This window comes from Aythya ferina (genome assembly GCF_964211825.1).
Source record: "Aythya ferina genome assembly, chromosome: 1".
Taxonomy (NCBI): Eukaryota; Metazoa; Chordata; class Aves; order Anseriformes; family Anatidae; genus Aythya; species Aythya ferina.
In genome coordinates, this window is record NC_140296.1 from 203,575,221 (window position 1) to 203,588,517 (window position 13,297).

The window sequence follows — 13,297 nt, forward strand, 5'->3', positions numbered from 1 at the left end:
TTGCTCCCTCCCAGGGACATCTGACACTGATACTACAGAAAAACCAAGTGCCACGCTGCTCTGCAGGGCAGATAAAGAAGTAAAGGCCAAACATCACTGCAGACCTCATGGTGAGCCTGAGCATGGGGTACCCGTGATGGAGGATGCCTTGTGGACCCTGAACCACCAAACCCCAACTGCTCCAAGTTTTCAGCTCTTGGCACCTCTAAATCACCTAAAGACGATCCTTGCATGTGCAAGGAGATCTCCAGCTCCAGCCCAGCCCTTCTGGCATCCCACAACAAGCAGGGTAACCCTGATGCTAACCATGAGCTCCACCACCCCATTTGGGATACAGGTCCCACGCTTACCTCCGGACTTTCATGGCCTCCTCGTTGTCGGGGCGGAAGAAGTCGTAGGAGCTGTAATGCTTCACCGCCTCGCGGCGATACTCGCCCACGTTGAAAACTGCACGGGAAAGGCAAAGACCATCAAAACCAGGAGCGTGCACCAGCACAGCTTAACTGTGCAGCACCCAAAGATGACATTTTCTACAAACGAAGGAGAAAAATCCTTAGGGATGCTCACCTTTTGTTGGGACGCCGATCCAGTTGAGGTAGCGAGTCAACTTCTTGGAGATGTAGGTCTTCCCTCGGGCTGGGAGGCCAACCATCACTATCACAGTGGGGGAATTGGCGAGCTGTGGCCCACAGGCTACAAGGGGGAAGAGGAGAAAGCAAAACATCAGCAACTGTTAATGCACCAGCTCATCTCGTATCAACCCTGCACAGCGCTTGCTTTTGAGCCAGCCTCTTCCAGGTCCTTTGGAAGCTGGAGAAAACCCAAACCCTCTGCTCCCCATGCACCATCATCTCATCATCTCTGCAGCATCTCCTCTGCATCCCACTCTGCTGAGGGTGGACAATCAAGACCCCGAGCAGGGGAACCCACCAACTTATTTTCATGATGAGATCTGCTGAGTACATGCCAGAGCAGGGACAGATGGCTCCGTGAGTCAGCAAGACAAGTGCCCCAGCTCAGCCACCCTGACCCAAATTCAGCCCTGACAGCCAGAGGACAGCATCCTGATGGCTGCAAAGCAAGGAACCTCTTGCTGTCCCAGGCTCCTCCGTGCCTCAGTTTCCCCATTTGCAAGAATCAATGCAAACACAAGCCCTCATCCCTGTGGCTTGGTTGATTCTAAGAAAACCTAAATGATGGCCACAAGCAGCCTGGGCACGTGCCAGGGTATGGGAGACGGCACCACCCGAGGGAAGAAATGCAGCCTTCGGTCAGCTTTTCCACCACCAGCTCAGCAACTCCTGCCCATCTGTCTGCACTCACAGTGTCTCAGACAGTAAGCACCAGTTCCAAATAAAAAAAAAAAAAAGAAATCAAAGACTGCTTTCAGAGGCGGCCGCTGCACTGAAACACCAGGTCTGCACTCAGGTCTCCACCCACCAGGAGCAACTTTTCAAAAAACACACAAACACTTTGGTGAGCTTTTAAGCTGATACACATGCAAATGCAAACTTTTTTTTTTTTTTTTTATCCCTGAAGGCAAGCAGGACCCTAACATTAGCCAGCTGCAGAACCATCAGCATTTAAAAGAAGATATACAGGAGTGACTTATCCCTTTCTCCCAGGAACCTAAGGCTGGTTACATTTTGTCCTCAAGAGGTTCCTGTGTCAAACAGCTGGAAATAAATCCAGAGAGATGACTTGGCCAGCTAAAGGAAACTCCTCTGATTCAACGGAATTGCACAAAATGCAGACAGATCAGCTGCCCAGGTGAGTCGCTTTTCCCCAGAAAATCCTTTAGAAAGTAAACTCCAGGGCGCTGGTTCAACTGGGAGGAAATTGCACACCGGCAGCATCCTCCTGCCCTGCCTCCCCACATCACCTCCACGCTGACATTCACATGGCGCTACACATCCCAAAGGCCAAGGCACCGAGCCAAGTGCTTTACACGCAGGAAAGGAAGATCTTAAGGATGCCTAATGGAATTTGGATTAACCACCCACCTCTCATCCTGCCTGGCCTCACGTGCAGGGAGCCTTCCTGGCAAAGGCAGCCAGGAGCGAGCCCCTCCGGGGGATTTCTCATCTCCCCTTCAAGCCGCCGGAGCCTGGAGACCTCATGGGAAAGGAATGCAGGGAGTGAATGGCTGATGGCAGCGCCGTAAAAATGTGGTTTAATTATGGGCTGTCCCACAGCGCGCCCGCCCCAGCTCCCCTGCCTGCCTGCCGTGGGGCAGGTGGGACCAGCAGTGGCAGCAGGATTCAGGGACACGAGAAGCTGCTGGGGGGATTTTTTTCTCAGGGGCAGGCAGACAGACCGAGAGGTACGAAGAGAGAGCACGTGAAGCACGTGGGATCAAGAAAAAAAAAATCCATCAGCTAAAGAAACCAAATTAAGGCCACGAGTTATGGTGCCAGAACAGCAAAGAGCCTCTCGTCATTTGCCTGAGTGTCTTGCCAAAGCAGACTCAGCAGACAAGAGATGAGAAAACTCTCCAAGAGGGATTTCTTTCTTCTTAAATATTCTGCATTCCTGAGGCCGGAGCTGCCCTTGCACTCGCTGCTCCCTTTGTGTGACCTGGCTCCCCGGTGCCGCGTTTCAAAAGCCCACGGCAGCTCCCACCGGCTTCAGTGGCAGGCACTGATTTTGCACGCTGGGGTGCCCGGGGGGGCTTTGAGGTGTACCAGAGGAAAACATTTTTCCCCTCTGACCGTTTAGAATGGACAGCAACAGCCCCATGTGCCCAACAAACTCCAGGGCTTTTTTCCACACACAAAAAAATAAATTAAAAATGGAAAGAAAAAAAAAAAAAAAAAGAAATTGTACCTGAATAGACAACAACTCCTTTCTCTATCTGCCAGCAGACAAAGGATCTCAAAGATCAGAGCCAAGAGGATTTGGGGCCATTAAAATAATAGTACTTGACATCGGGACAATGCCGGGTACTGTTTCGTGCCCCTTTACCTCCAGGCAGATAAAAATCGAGCTTCCAGAGCCCACGCTGTGTGCACACAGGCAGCAAAAACACCTGTATTTGAGGAATTTCTCCCAATTCAGTTTGCTATTAAAGGACCGATGCAGGTCCCCCTCACAACATGAAAAATTACGCATAATATGGACCCAGGGAGCACTCCCCAAAATGCCAGGTCAGCGCTGGGCACGGCGTGTGCGCCTTCTCACCAGGAGCCCGAGCCCAAGCCCAGCCAAATCACAAAAGCCCGCCCCGAGCTCCAGGAAACTTTGCAGCAGGGATGAAACCGAGCCCCGTGTTTTGCTCCGGGCGCTTCGCAAAGACCTAATTCATCATTTCTTTTCACCACCCTGGAAAGCTATCAGGGATTTCAATGCATATTCATCACTCATTATCGACATCTACCCAGGTAAGTCAAGGTCAGGGATGACTTGTGAAAGGCTGGAGCTGTATATTTAGAAGCGGCTCATCTCGTGCCTCACAGCAGCTGAGAGCCAGTGTGGGTGCGCTCCCGTGCTTCGCTGGAGGGGGCGGAAGGAGGGGGGAAAAAAGAAAAATAAAAATGGAAATTTGCATCTATAAAAGGTTAAATAAAATAGCTGCCTCCCTACTCCGGGCATTTTTACTGTCTCCACGTAGGCAGCATTCCCACATGCCTCCCCCTGCATCTTCCGCGTGAGCCCTGGGCTCCTCTTTTCCACCTTTTTCCCCCATTGCATTTTGCAGACAGCTGCATCTCCTGTCCATACTTTGCATGCAGGCTGCGGGGAGCCTACGTAACCCCTGGGATGTGCATCCCAGGTTTCGCATGCCCACGGCCGCTGCCTCCTCTCTCCTCCAGCATCCCCCAGCCCGGCCCCCTCCCTGCACCGCCTCGACTTCCCAGCCCCTACGTGAGAGACGTGCAGCTCGGCAGAAATTGAATGGATCGCCGTCAAAGGGCCAGATGAAGGCATCACTTGGAGCTGCCACGACCAGGAGGAGGACAATTGGGCTAATTATTTCCCGCACCGAGCAGCCCGATGATGCTGCTGCTGTCCTGGGGACCGTGCCGGTCTCGAGGGAGGCCGGGGCTCGCCATTGTGCCTCCCGGCCCCACGCCTTTGTGCCCGTGCTCTTTGTTGCTGCCGAGGAATTAGTATCGCCTATGGGAAGCCACGGGTTTCAAAAACCGAAAAATGCCCAGCCGGGCTCTTCCCATAGATCGCAGCGAATGATGCCGAGCGCGGCTCGTTCCCACCCCGAGAAAAAATAATAATCATATTATTATGATTATATTCGTATATTAAAAGACGTTAGCTTTCTCCTCTGCAAGAGGGAGCTCTCCCGTCAGAAACCACGTGAATAAATTAGTGAATTAAAAAAAAAGAACAGTGAGGCACCACGTGCTCGGGAGATTTCTTTCAAAAGTGTCAGTCCTTGAGAAAAAATAAAGAAACCCAAAGCACTCAGACCCAGCTGCAATGCATTACACCCATCCCACCCCAGCCCAGCCATTTCTGCCCCACGGCCAGCCAGATGTTCAGCCTGTTGCTGCTGAAAGCCATTTCCTCGGTGCCTTCCCCTGCACATGTGCCCAGACACAAGGCTCAGCATCCCTCGTGGCACGCCGGGACCCACAGCTATGGGGCAGCAGCCGTGATTCATCGGCGAAATTAACGGCATCATTCATTTCATCCCGAATATATATTTTTTTTTCCTTAAAAGTGGGTAAACTGGCCAAGAGAAACACGAAGTTAAAAATAAATAAATAAATAAAAGCAGCAGCTGCCTGCTCGAGAAAAGCAGCGGGAGGACTGATTCACCTCCGAGCCACTTCCATCCCTCTCCGGGCTGCAAAACGCTGCCTCCAACCTCGCTCTCCGCAGCCTCTGCGGGTTCCTGCGATGTTTATTTGGCAGCTCTGGTGGTTTGGGAGCTCCGCGGGGTGGCACAGCTGCCGGGTGAGTTAAAAGAGCCGGCTCCCAAATCAGCCGTGATTCACGCCGCGTTTGATAGTAGCGCCGGGGCGACCCAAGCGTTGGCTGGTATTTATTTTTTTAAGCGTGGGGTTTGGTTTTGAGCACCCCCACGCTTTCTTTTCCTGCAGGACGCTGAGCAGGCAATTTGTTTGCCCTCTCCCCTCCACCTGCCTCCTTTCTCCCCCAGGCGCAGGGGCTGGTGGCAAGGTGCAGACAGCTGGTGGTTATTTGGGTTTATGAAATCCACAATCTTACCCACCCCCCCCAGTAAAAGAAAATCAAGCCAAACATCAAGGCAAGGTGCTGAGTGCCCTGAAAAATCCCAGCTGAGCTAGCCTAAGAGCAACCTGCCCTATCCGCTGTTAATCCTATAAGTATTATGGGGTGGAAAGCGAGGAGGAGGGAATGTCAGGACGTGCGTGGGGCCGGATGCAGCCGGGCTGCACCTTCCTGGGCTGGAAGCATGCACAGGGATGCTACGGGGAGGGGGGCACACTCAGGCTGCAGGGATAATATGGAAAAATAGAGTATGGGGGGGGGTCCACCTTGGGGGGGGTCTACCCTCGGAGAGGGCATCACAAGGGGGTGCACGGGAGGAGGAAAAGGGGGGGGGGCGCATCCCACCCCCGCCGCCCTCCTGCCGGGGGGATGCTGAACCTCCCCCCAGGTTTCCCCCCCGCATTTTTCCCATCTTTCGTACTCACAGCGGCGGGGCAGCGCCGGCCGGTTGTCATTGGGGAGCCAAATCTTCTGGATGCGGCTTTGCGTCAGCTCCATGGGCATTTTTAAAGCCAAGGTCTTTTGGCGCTCCGCGTCCACCTTGGGGCGTTCGCAAAACGGGGGTGGAAGGAGAAAAAAAAAAAAAAAAAAAGGGAAAAAGGGAGGGGGGCAAAAAATATAAAAGACGATAAAATAAGGCTTGCCGCTCGGTGAGGGTTTAGAGGGGGAAGGAGGGACGGGGCACAAAGCGGGGAGGTGGGTGAGTCCCGCTGCTAGTTTTAATTTAAAAAAAAAAATGCAAAAAAAAAAATATGTTTCGCTTTGTTTTTTTTTTTTTTCTCCTCTTTCTTCCTTTTTAAAGATAAAAAGAAGGCTGAAGGCGAGGGCTGGCAAAAAGAAGCGGCCGCGCTGCTGCTGCCGCCGTTCCCACGCTGCGCTCGCACTGGAGGAGACAGCGGCTGCGGCTCCTATTTGGAGCCGGGAGGCCGAGGGGGGGGGCCCGAGGGTCCCCGCCCTCCGGGGCGGGGTCCGGGGGGGGCCCCGGGGGGGGCGGGAACCGAGGAGGAGGGCGGAGGAGCCGGGGGGGGGCGCGGCGCGGCGCTGCCGCCTGCTGCCGGCCCCCCCGCACTGCAGCGGGACAAAGGCTTTGTTTGGAGGATGGGGGGGATTCGTGGGGGGGTTAAATGGAAAGGTTGGGGGGGTGGAAGGGGAGAAAGAGGGGAGTGGGGGTGTGGGGGGGTGATGGGGAGAGAGGGTGGGATGGGGAAAGGGGGTACCGGAGGTGGGGTGTTGGAGATGGAATGGAAAATATGGAGATGAAAGGAAGGGAGGAGAAAAGAACAAAGGAGAAGAGAAGAAAAAAGGAGAAAAAGAAAAAAGGGAAAGGAGAAAAGAGGAGAAAAAAAAAAAAGAAAGAAAGAAAAGAGAAAAGGAAAAAGAGAAAGAATGGAGAAAAGAGAAAAAGAAAAGAGAAAGGAGAAGGGAGAAGAGAAAGGAGAAAAAAATGAAAGGAAAAAAGAGAAAAGAAAAAATAAAGAAAAGAGAAGAGAGAAGGGAGAAAGGAAGAGAAAAGAAAGAAAGGAGAGAAAAGAAAATAAAGGAGAAAATAGAAGAGAGACAATAAAAAAAAAAAGAATAGAAGAAAGGAGAAAAGAAGAAAGAGAAAAAAAAAAGAAAACGAGTAAAGAGAGAAAAGAAGAAAAAAGAAGAAGAAAAAAATAGCAAATAAAATAAAAAGAATTCTAAAACCAAAGCAATTCTGCAACCAAACTCATTCTAAAACCACAATTATATTTTTTTAAAAAAAGAAATCCTTTCTAAACCCAAGGGCTCCCCTGAGCAGCCTCCTCCTCCCCCCCCCTTCTTTCCGCACCCCCTTTCCCCTCCCCGGCCCGCGGCGGGTGGGAGGCGGAGGCCGGGGGCTGCGGAGGCTCCGCACGTCGCTCACGTCGCACAGGCAGGGCTGGGGCCCGGCCTCCTTCACCCCCCCACCTCCGCCGGGGGGTGCCCGGGCTCTGCTCCGCCTCCGCCTCGCTCCGCAGCCGCGCAAAAAGGCTGGGGCGGAGGCTCCGGGGGAGGCTCGCAGCCTCCCCCCACCTCCCGGCCTCCGCCCCGGGTCGGGGATGGAGGAGAGGAGGCTGCGGAGCCTCCCCTGAGCTGCCTCCGCTAGGCGCAATTAATGAATATAGGTGTATTTTATTAGGGTGAGTATTGGGTGTTTTTATCCCAAACGTAGCCACGCTTGGGGATTTTTAACCCATTAGTTAGATTCCCGCAGGTGACCTCGCCGCCTTCAACTCAGCGGTGAAAAGCACTAATTCCAACCCAAACGTGGCAAGGACGATAAATAAAGGTGTGGGGAAATCCAGCTTTCCCCTCCAAAATAATAATAAAATTAAAATTAACATCACGATTTGGGGATGCTCACATCCCAAGCGATGCGGTGTGCCCAGGCAGCAGTGGGATGCTGGGTGGTCGGTGGGGAAAGTTCAATATTTCATGGCTGGGAAGTGCTCCACTGGGTTTATTCTAGCTTGATTTGCTAAATAAAGCAAATTTTGCACGGAAATAAAGATGCTGGCAAGTTAGCATCTCAGCTACATACTGAATAGCCTCCGGTATTATTTTAGGGCATCTTCCTCTAGGAAAAACAGGCATGTGTTTTTATGACAAAGAATATCTTTTTGGCTGTCTCCTTACATGGAGTCGAGATGGATGGAGTAAAAAAAAAAAAAAAAAAAAAAAAAAAGTGCACAATCCCTCAGTGTGCTACGCAGGACAAATATATTCATAGACAAAAAAAAATGGTACTGTGTGGGAGCTGCAAAGGATGCAGAGATTTGGGATGTGGGAAGGAAGAGGGTGAGAGCATCAGCTGGAGAGGTGGGGGTGAATCAGCAAGACAGAGATGTGCTCCCCCAAGACAATGCACAAAATACATCCTCGGGGAGGGCAGAAGACTATTTTGATAGATTTTGGCTATTTTATTTTCCCCCTTTCTCCAAAAATCCATTTCAGCAATGGGTTTTATGCCACCCTGGGTGGAGGCAGGTTAATCAGATGCTGTTGCCGCTGCTGCTAAATTAATCTTTCCCCACAGAGGGCAGGAAAAATTCGGTAACCAGCTAAAACGCAACTCAGAAGAGAAGAAAATTCACATGCTGATGCAGGACAAGGATTTGGGGCATTCCCCTTCCTTCTGCAGCTCCGTGCTCCTCTCCATGTCTTTCCCAGAAGCTTCAGCCGCTTCCAAAATCACCACCGCAAGAGCATCGAAAAGAGCAGGAAAGCGAACCTCCGCCTGAATTAAAATCACAGTCGCTTCAAATTAGATCCACCTAGTAACTCTTGGCTAAAAATGCCTAAATAACTGGAGCGGAAAGCTAGACCATACTTAAACTCCTAAATAAGTGGCCTGGTTTCCAAAGGCACGAACACGCAGCTGCTCCAAGCGAGGTCAGCTGGAAGGAGCATCATTACTATTTATAAGGCACTCTTGGTTGTGAGGGTGGCGGCAGCACAAGGTGCATTGGGAGGTATAAAAATGTAAAGCCAGGGATTGAAATCTGCAGATGAAATCACTTTGAGTGGGAATCCAGTGGGAACGGGGGAAAAATCCCAAATCTGTGAGAGCAATCTCTTATGGGGATTGTAGCCTGGTGACTTCTCTGAAATACCAAAATCCAAATACCTACTTTCCCTTATTTTGTGTCCCTGCTGTTAAAACACTGAAATGACCTAGCAGCCCATCCCAAATGGTGGGAAAAGGTTCTGTATAGGGCCCAAAATCCAAACCCTGGGCTCAAGTCCCCATCCCCTGGGGAAGAACCTACCTGGGTACCAATCCAGGGGATGGCAGCCAGCCCTGGCACCGTTCCTATGCCATCAAAATGCAGGGAACGGCAGCCCCAACTCTGACTAAGCTGTGATTCATCACCTTTTTTTCTTTCTTTTTCCTTTTTTTCCTTTAAAGGAAGATTGTAAGGAAAGCACGAGTCCCATTCATGCCTACGTTCAGTACAGCATTGGGGCCATCGTGGCGTCAAAGATGAGAGGGTGCAACTTACGGGGAACCCGAGCGCCTCTTCGCATGGATAAATTTGGAGATGGTGCCTCAGGGCTTGTATCACCATGAAGATACAGCTATAGGTGAGCTCAGCTAACAGCAGGGCAGCAATTTCCAGAACAGCCTCAGTTTACCAGGCTGCGACATGGGCACAATCCTCCCTTCAGAGGCAGGTTGCAAAATTTAAGCCAGCAGCTGCCCAACTTCTTGCTAGCGCGCTGAAGGCACCGTTTTGCAACAGAGCAAATTACTCATCCAGGAGAGAGCAGGGGTATTTATAAACAAATTTGAAAAAAAAAAAAAAAAATTTTGCTTCCGAAAAAAGAATCAGGGGGGCCATGGGGAAGCCAGGAAAGCTGCCTGCAGCACACCAGGGGAGGCAGGGGCTTTCGGAAGGGTCAAGGAGGAACCAAGTGGTTGCGTCCTCCTCTTGACTGCTGGACAGGGAACTGCTGTCGCTGCTGGGGTGGCTTTTTGGGGGAGTCCTGGAGGAGTTTGCAAAACTTCTGGGCCTGTTGCTCATGGCCCTTTGTGCCTGCACGTTTAAATTGCTCTGCTTGTGGTGGTGACAGATTCGCTCTCCTGAATGTGGCAGGGAGAGCCCAATTCGGTCTCTGATCCCCCCTTCAACTCTGCAACGGGGAGAGCAGGATCGGGGCAGAGCAGAGAACATCTTGTGCCCCAAGCCCTCCTCCCTTTACCCAAACATCCAAGAAATCAACCCGTTCCCCCAGCTGGGGACAGGCTGTCCCCTTTGTACACTATTGCACTCTGCAATTGGACCTGCCGTGTTAACGAAACGGCTTCCTTCCCCAGCCGTAAGCAACTCGGCTTGGGGTGAGCAGCCGAGCACCAAAATACCCCACAGAGCAGGCACTCAGGGCCACCTAGCATCTGCCAGTCGGCACAAGCAGCACCTTGCTTAAAATAGCTGCAAGTGGAGAAGGGGAAAAATTCAAATGGGTTTGAGGAATGAGGGCTGATAGCAAAAGGGGGAAATCCCCGGGGAGGAACGAGGCGTTGCTCAACCCCACTCCATCGGCCCCAGTCAAATGCCCTGCCGGGAGCTGAGCTCGCCTTTTCTTGGCAGCCAAGAGGCAGGAAAAGCCACGAGGGATCTGCACAAATGCATGTGGAGGCTTTCAGCAACGCTTGAGCAACAAGTGCCAAAATCAGCTCGCGTGCACGTGAGCCGGCTTGCAGCAACGGTGCTAGCCAGGAAGGAAAAAAAAAAAAAATCCAACCAAAAAAGCTCACATCACCGTCTACCAGCAAAATGAGGCTCCCTTAAGGTTTCTCTAAATGCCTTCTTGGCCATATCCACCCCTCAGACCTGGTCGCTCTTGCTCGGTCCCTCTGCTCTGAGCACCGCCGCGTGCTGTCACTGTCGTGCTCCGTGCTACACAGATAGTATTTGGGGGGCAGTAAATTCTGCCTGAAGTCAACCCTCTTTCCTGCTATGCCGTCAGCCTTGCTAAAAGCATTTTTTTCTCCTCTTTCTTTTCATTCAGGAGCCCCTCAAGCAGAAGAATGAGGGTTCAAGCCTAGTTAGCACCTGATTTACTGCAAGGAGCTTTGCAAAGGGAGGATGGCAGTGCTGTGGTTTAGGAATTTGCACTGATGCTGATACAAGGCAAGAGACACCCAAAAAGTGAGTGATTTCTGTGCTGTTAGGAAAAGGAAACACAGTCCGGGAGGAGTGCAGGTGATGAGAAGCGTCAACTGGCAGCACGGGAGAAAGTGATTGTGGCTCAAAAGAGGTGCCAAAAGTAACAGGAAATATTTCAAGCTGTCGGATTTGTGCCCAAACTAGAGACTTTTGGTTATAACTGGGTGAGTTAAAGGCAAACAGCAAAGGAAATGGGAGAGGTGCAAATGAATTGCCTGCCCATGATGAATATGTGGAAGAAGGAAGGATGAGAGCCTGGATTTCAAGTGCATTCCCCAAGCTAGGAGTAGAATCCCCAGGGATCCTTCTGTCATTGTGCTGAGATCTCGGAGAGGGCTGGCAGGTCCCTGGAAAGTCCCAGTAAGACTCAAGGGCTTAGGCAGGTATCCAGGAGCCAGGACTGATGAGCCCAAAGGAGCCTTTTAGATTGATGTTCCTATTTAAAATCCCATGGAAGGGGTTTTATCTCTGATTCATGGACCAGTTTTGCCTAAACCAGAAAATATGATGCAGATGCATCTCTTCTTCCAAATTACCCCAATACACTGTCCCATAGAAAGCACCAGGATGAGGTCCCTGTGGCCTGTCCATGAGAGGCCTCTCAGGGGACACTAGCCGAGGAGATAAAATTTATGGTCTGAAAATCTCCTGTAATTTTCAAGAAACAAAAATAAGTTGGAAATAACATTCTGAACCTGCAACGTCCATTGGAGCGGGAACATTTCTCAATGCCGGCTGAAAGCCTGCTCAGAAACGTGTCCAAGCAGCTTGAGCAACGTCCTGTGCAAGTTCCCGACCTCGGAAGGCAAGTGCAAAACAAATCTCCCCCCGCAAGCAGCTAAATCAGACAGACAACCGGCTCCCTAGGCTGCGGAGACAAACACGGAGCTTTAAAATTGTTAGAGGGTAATTACACAGCCAGGAGCCGGGGATATTCCGGTCTCAGGAATCTGATACTGCTTTCCCTTGAAATGAAATCCGGCTGAAAGATTCCAGGCTTGGTCCCAACAGAGAGGGTCAAAGGCTGCAGAGCTGTCAGGGAGCCAAAAAATCCAGATTTTGACGCTGCCGGTGACTCCACGACGCCAATATTCACCTTATTGTGCCTCCTCCTGATGGGTACTTTCAGTTATATCAAACAAACAATTCACACTTTGTCCTGGCCTTTTATATCAGGTGTGAAATCCCCCACTGGAGCCCTGGGATTGAATCAGGGTGTAGTGCCACGAGATGCTAAACTCAACCGGAGGTTACCCAGCTCCGGGGTAAGACACCACAACCACAAGGCACCGACCCAGCCCCAAATCCTGCTGGGTGGAAAGAAAAGGGCAATTGTAGGGCTTCTGTGTCCCAGATGAGGCTGTGTCAGCTCAGATTGCCCCTGTCCTGCTGCCAGCACATCCCATAAAGTGCCAAGGTGCTTTGCCCAGATACATCAGCAGAAATAGGGCCACATGCTCATGCCTGATCCAGACCCAATTCGTGGTGCAAAGCCATGCAGCAGGTCCAAGATTTGCCCTGCTCTGAGCACAGATTGCTACAGGGGTCATTTAAATGGCCTATTTTTGGGGTGGTCTTGTAGGAGGTTGGGTTAATTAGGAGCTTAATTCCCCAGCCCCGTGGTGCATGTGGGATGCAGCCCTCCACCTCCATCGGAAACACCCTAGGGACCAGCCTATTTAAGGTGGAGGCTGGTCACCCTCCGGAAATCACAGCCTCTCATTATCATTATCATTAGAGGACTCTGCTGTTGAATTATTGCCCAACGCCTTATTTGCACCTGCCTTTCATTAAGGGCCGGGATCGTTATCTCATCATCATCGCAGCTTATTAAATCAAACAATGGCAAAGGCTGTGGCCTCTCATTCGGGGACTGACTCACCTTGTGATGTAACAGGGACAACCTCAGCGGTGCCATGGTGACCGGCAGGCTCCTCAGGAGCACTGATGTCACCGAGCCAGCTGCTGGGGATGCAGGGGAATCTCCTGGAAGAAGCCAAGGAGCACCAACACAACGCTCTTGGCTCACTGTGAAAGTTTCACGTTAGCCTGAGGGCGGCCGGGGTTAGGGAGGAAGCAAACCTTGTGGTTTGTGCTCGTAGGCAGCAAAATGTGGCAGATTAATCACAGCCTGGGAAAAAGGATGTTTTATTTATCTCTGCCATCACCCCCTGCTCATATCAGTGCAGGTCCTGGTATCGTTTTTTTTTTTTTCTATCAGGGGTGATAGAACACCACCTTACTGGGCAGCATCCTGGGAGGATCTGCTGTTGGGAGCATCCGCAGGAAGGCTGTGGGTAGTATTTGGGAAGGATTTGTGTCACTTTGGGTGTCTGCAAGGAGCTGGTTGCTTCTGACCATCTGCAGAGAGAAATGGGCACTCCCAAAGTGATTCACCTGCCCTGCCACGG

General features: G+C 51.4%; 1 protein-coding gene across 5 annotated transcripts in view; it reads right to left on the reverse strand.

Annotated features, from left to right (window-relative positions):
• Positions 1–13,297, reverse strand: part of PFKFB3 (6-phosphofructo-2-kinase/fructose-2,6-biphosphatase 3) — a 39,507-nt gene that overhangs the window by 15,189 nt on the left and 11,021 nt on the right. For 4 of the 5 annotated variants that reach the window (XM_084505575.1, XM_084505573.1, XM_084505574.1 and 1 more), the window contains exons 1-3: positions 5,637–6,090; positions 568–693; positions 351–447 (exon numbers count right to left, since the gene is read on the reverse strand). In XM_084505575.1, the coding sequence (XP_084361701.1) occupies positions 351–447; positions 568–693; positions 5,637–5,715 (302 nt within the window). In that variant the 5' untranslated portion in view covers positions 5,716–6,090. Of the gene's footprint in view, positions 1–350; positions 448–567; positions 694–5,636; positions 6,091–13,297 lie in introns of those variants that run through there. The other variant, XM_084505572.1, reaches the window with a different exon arrangement.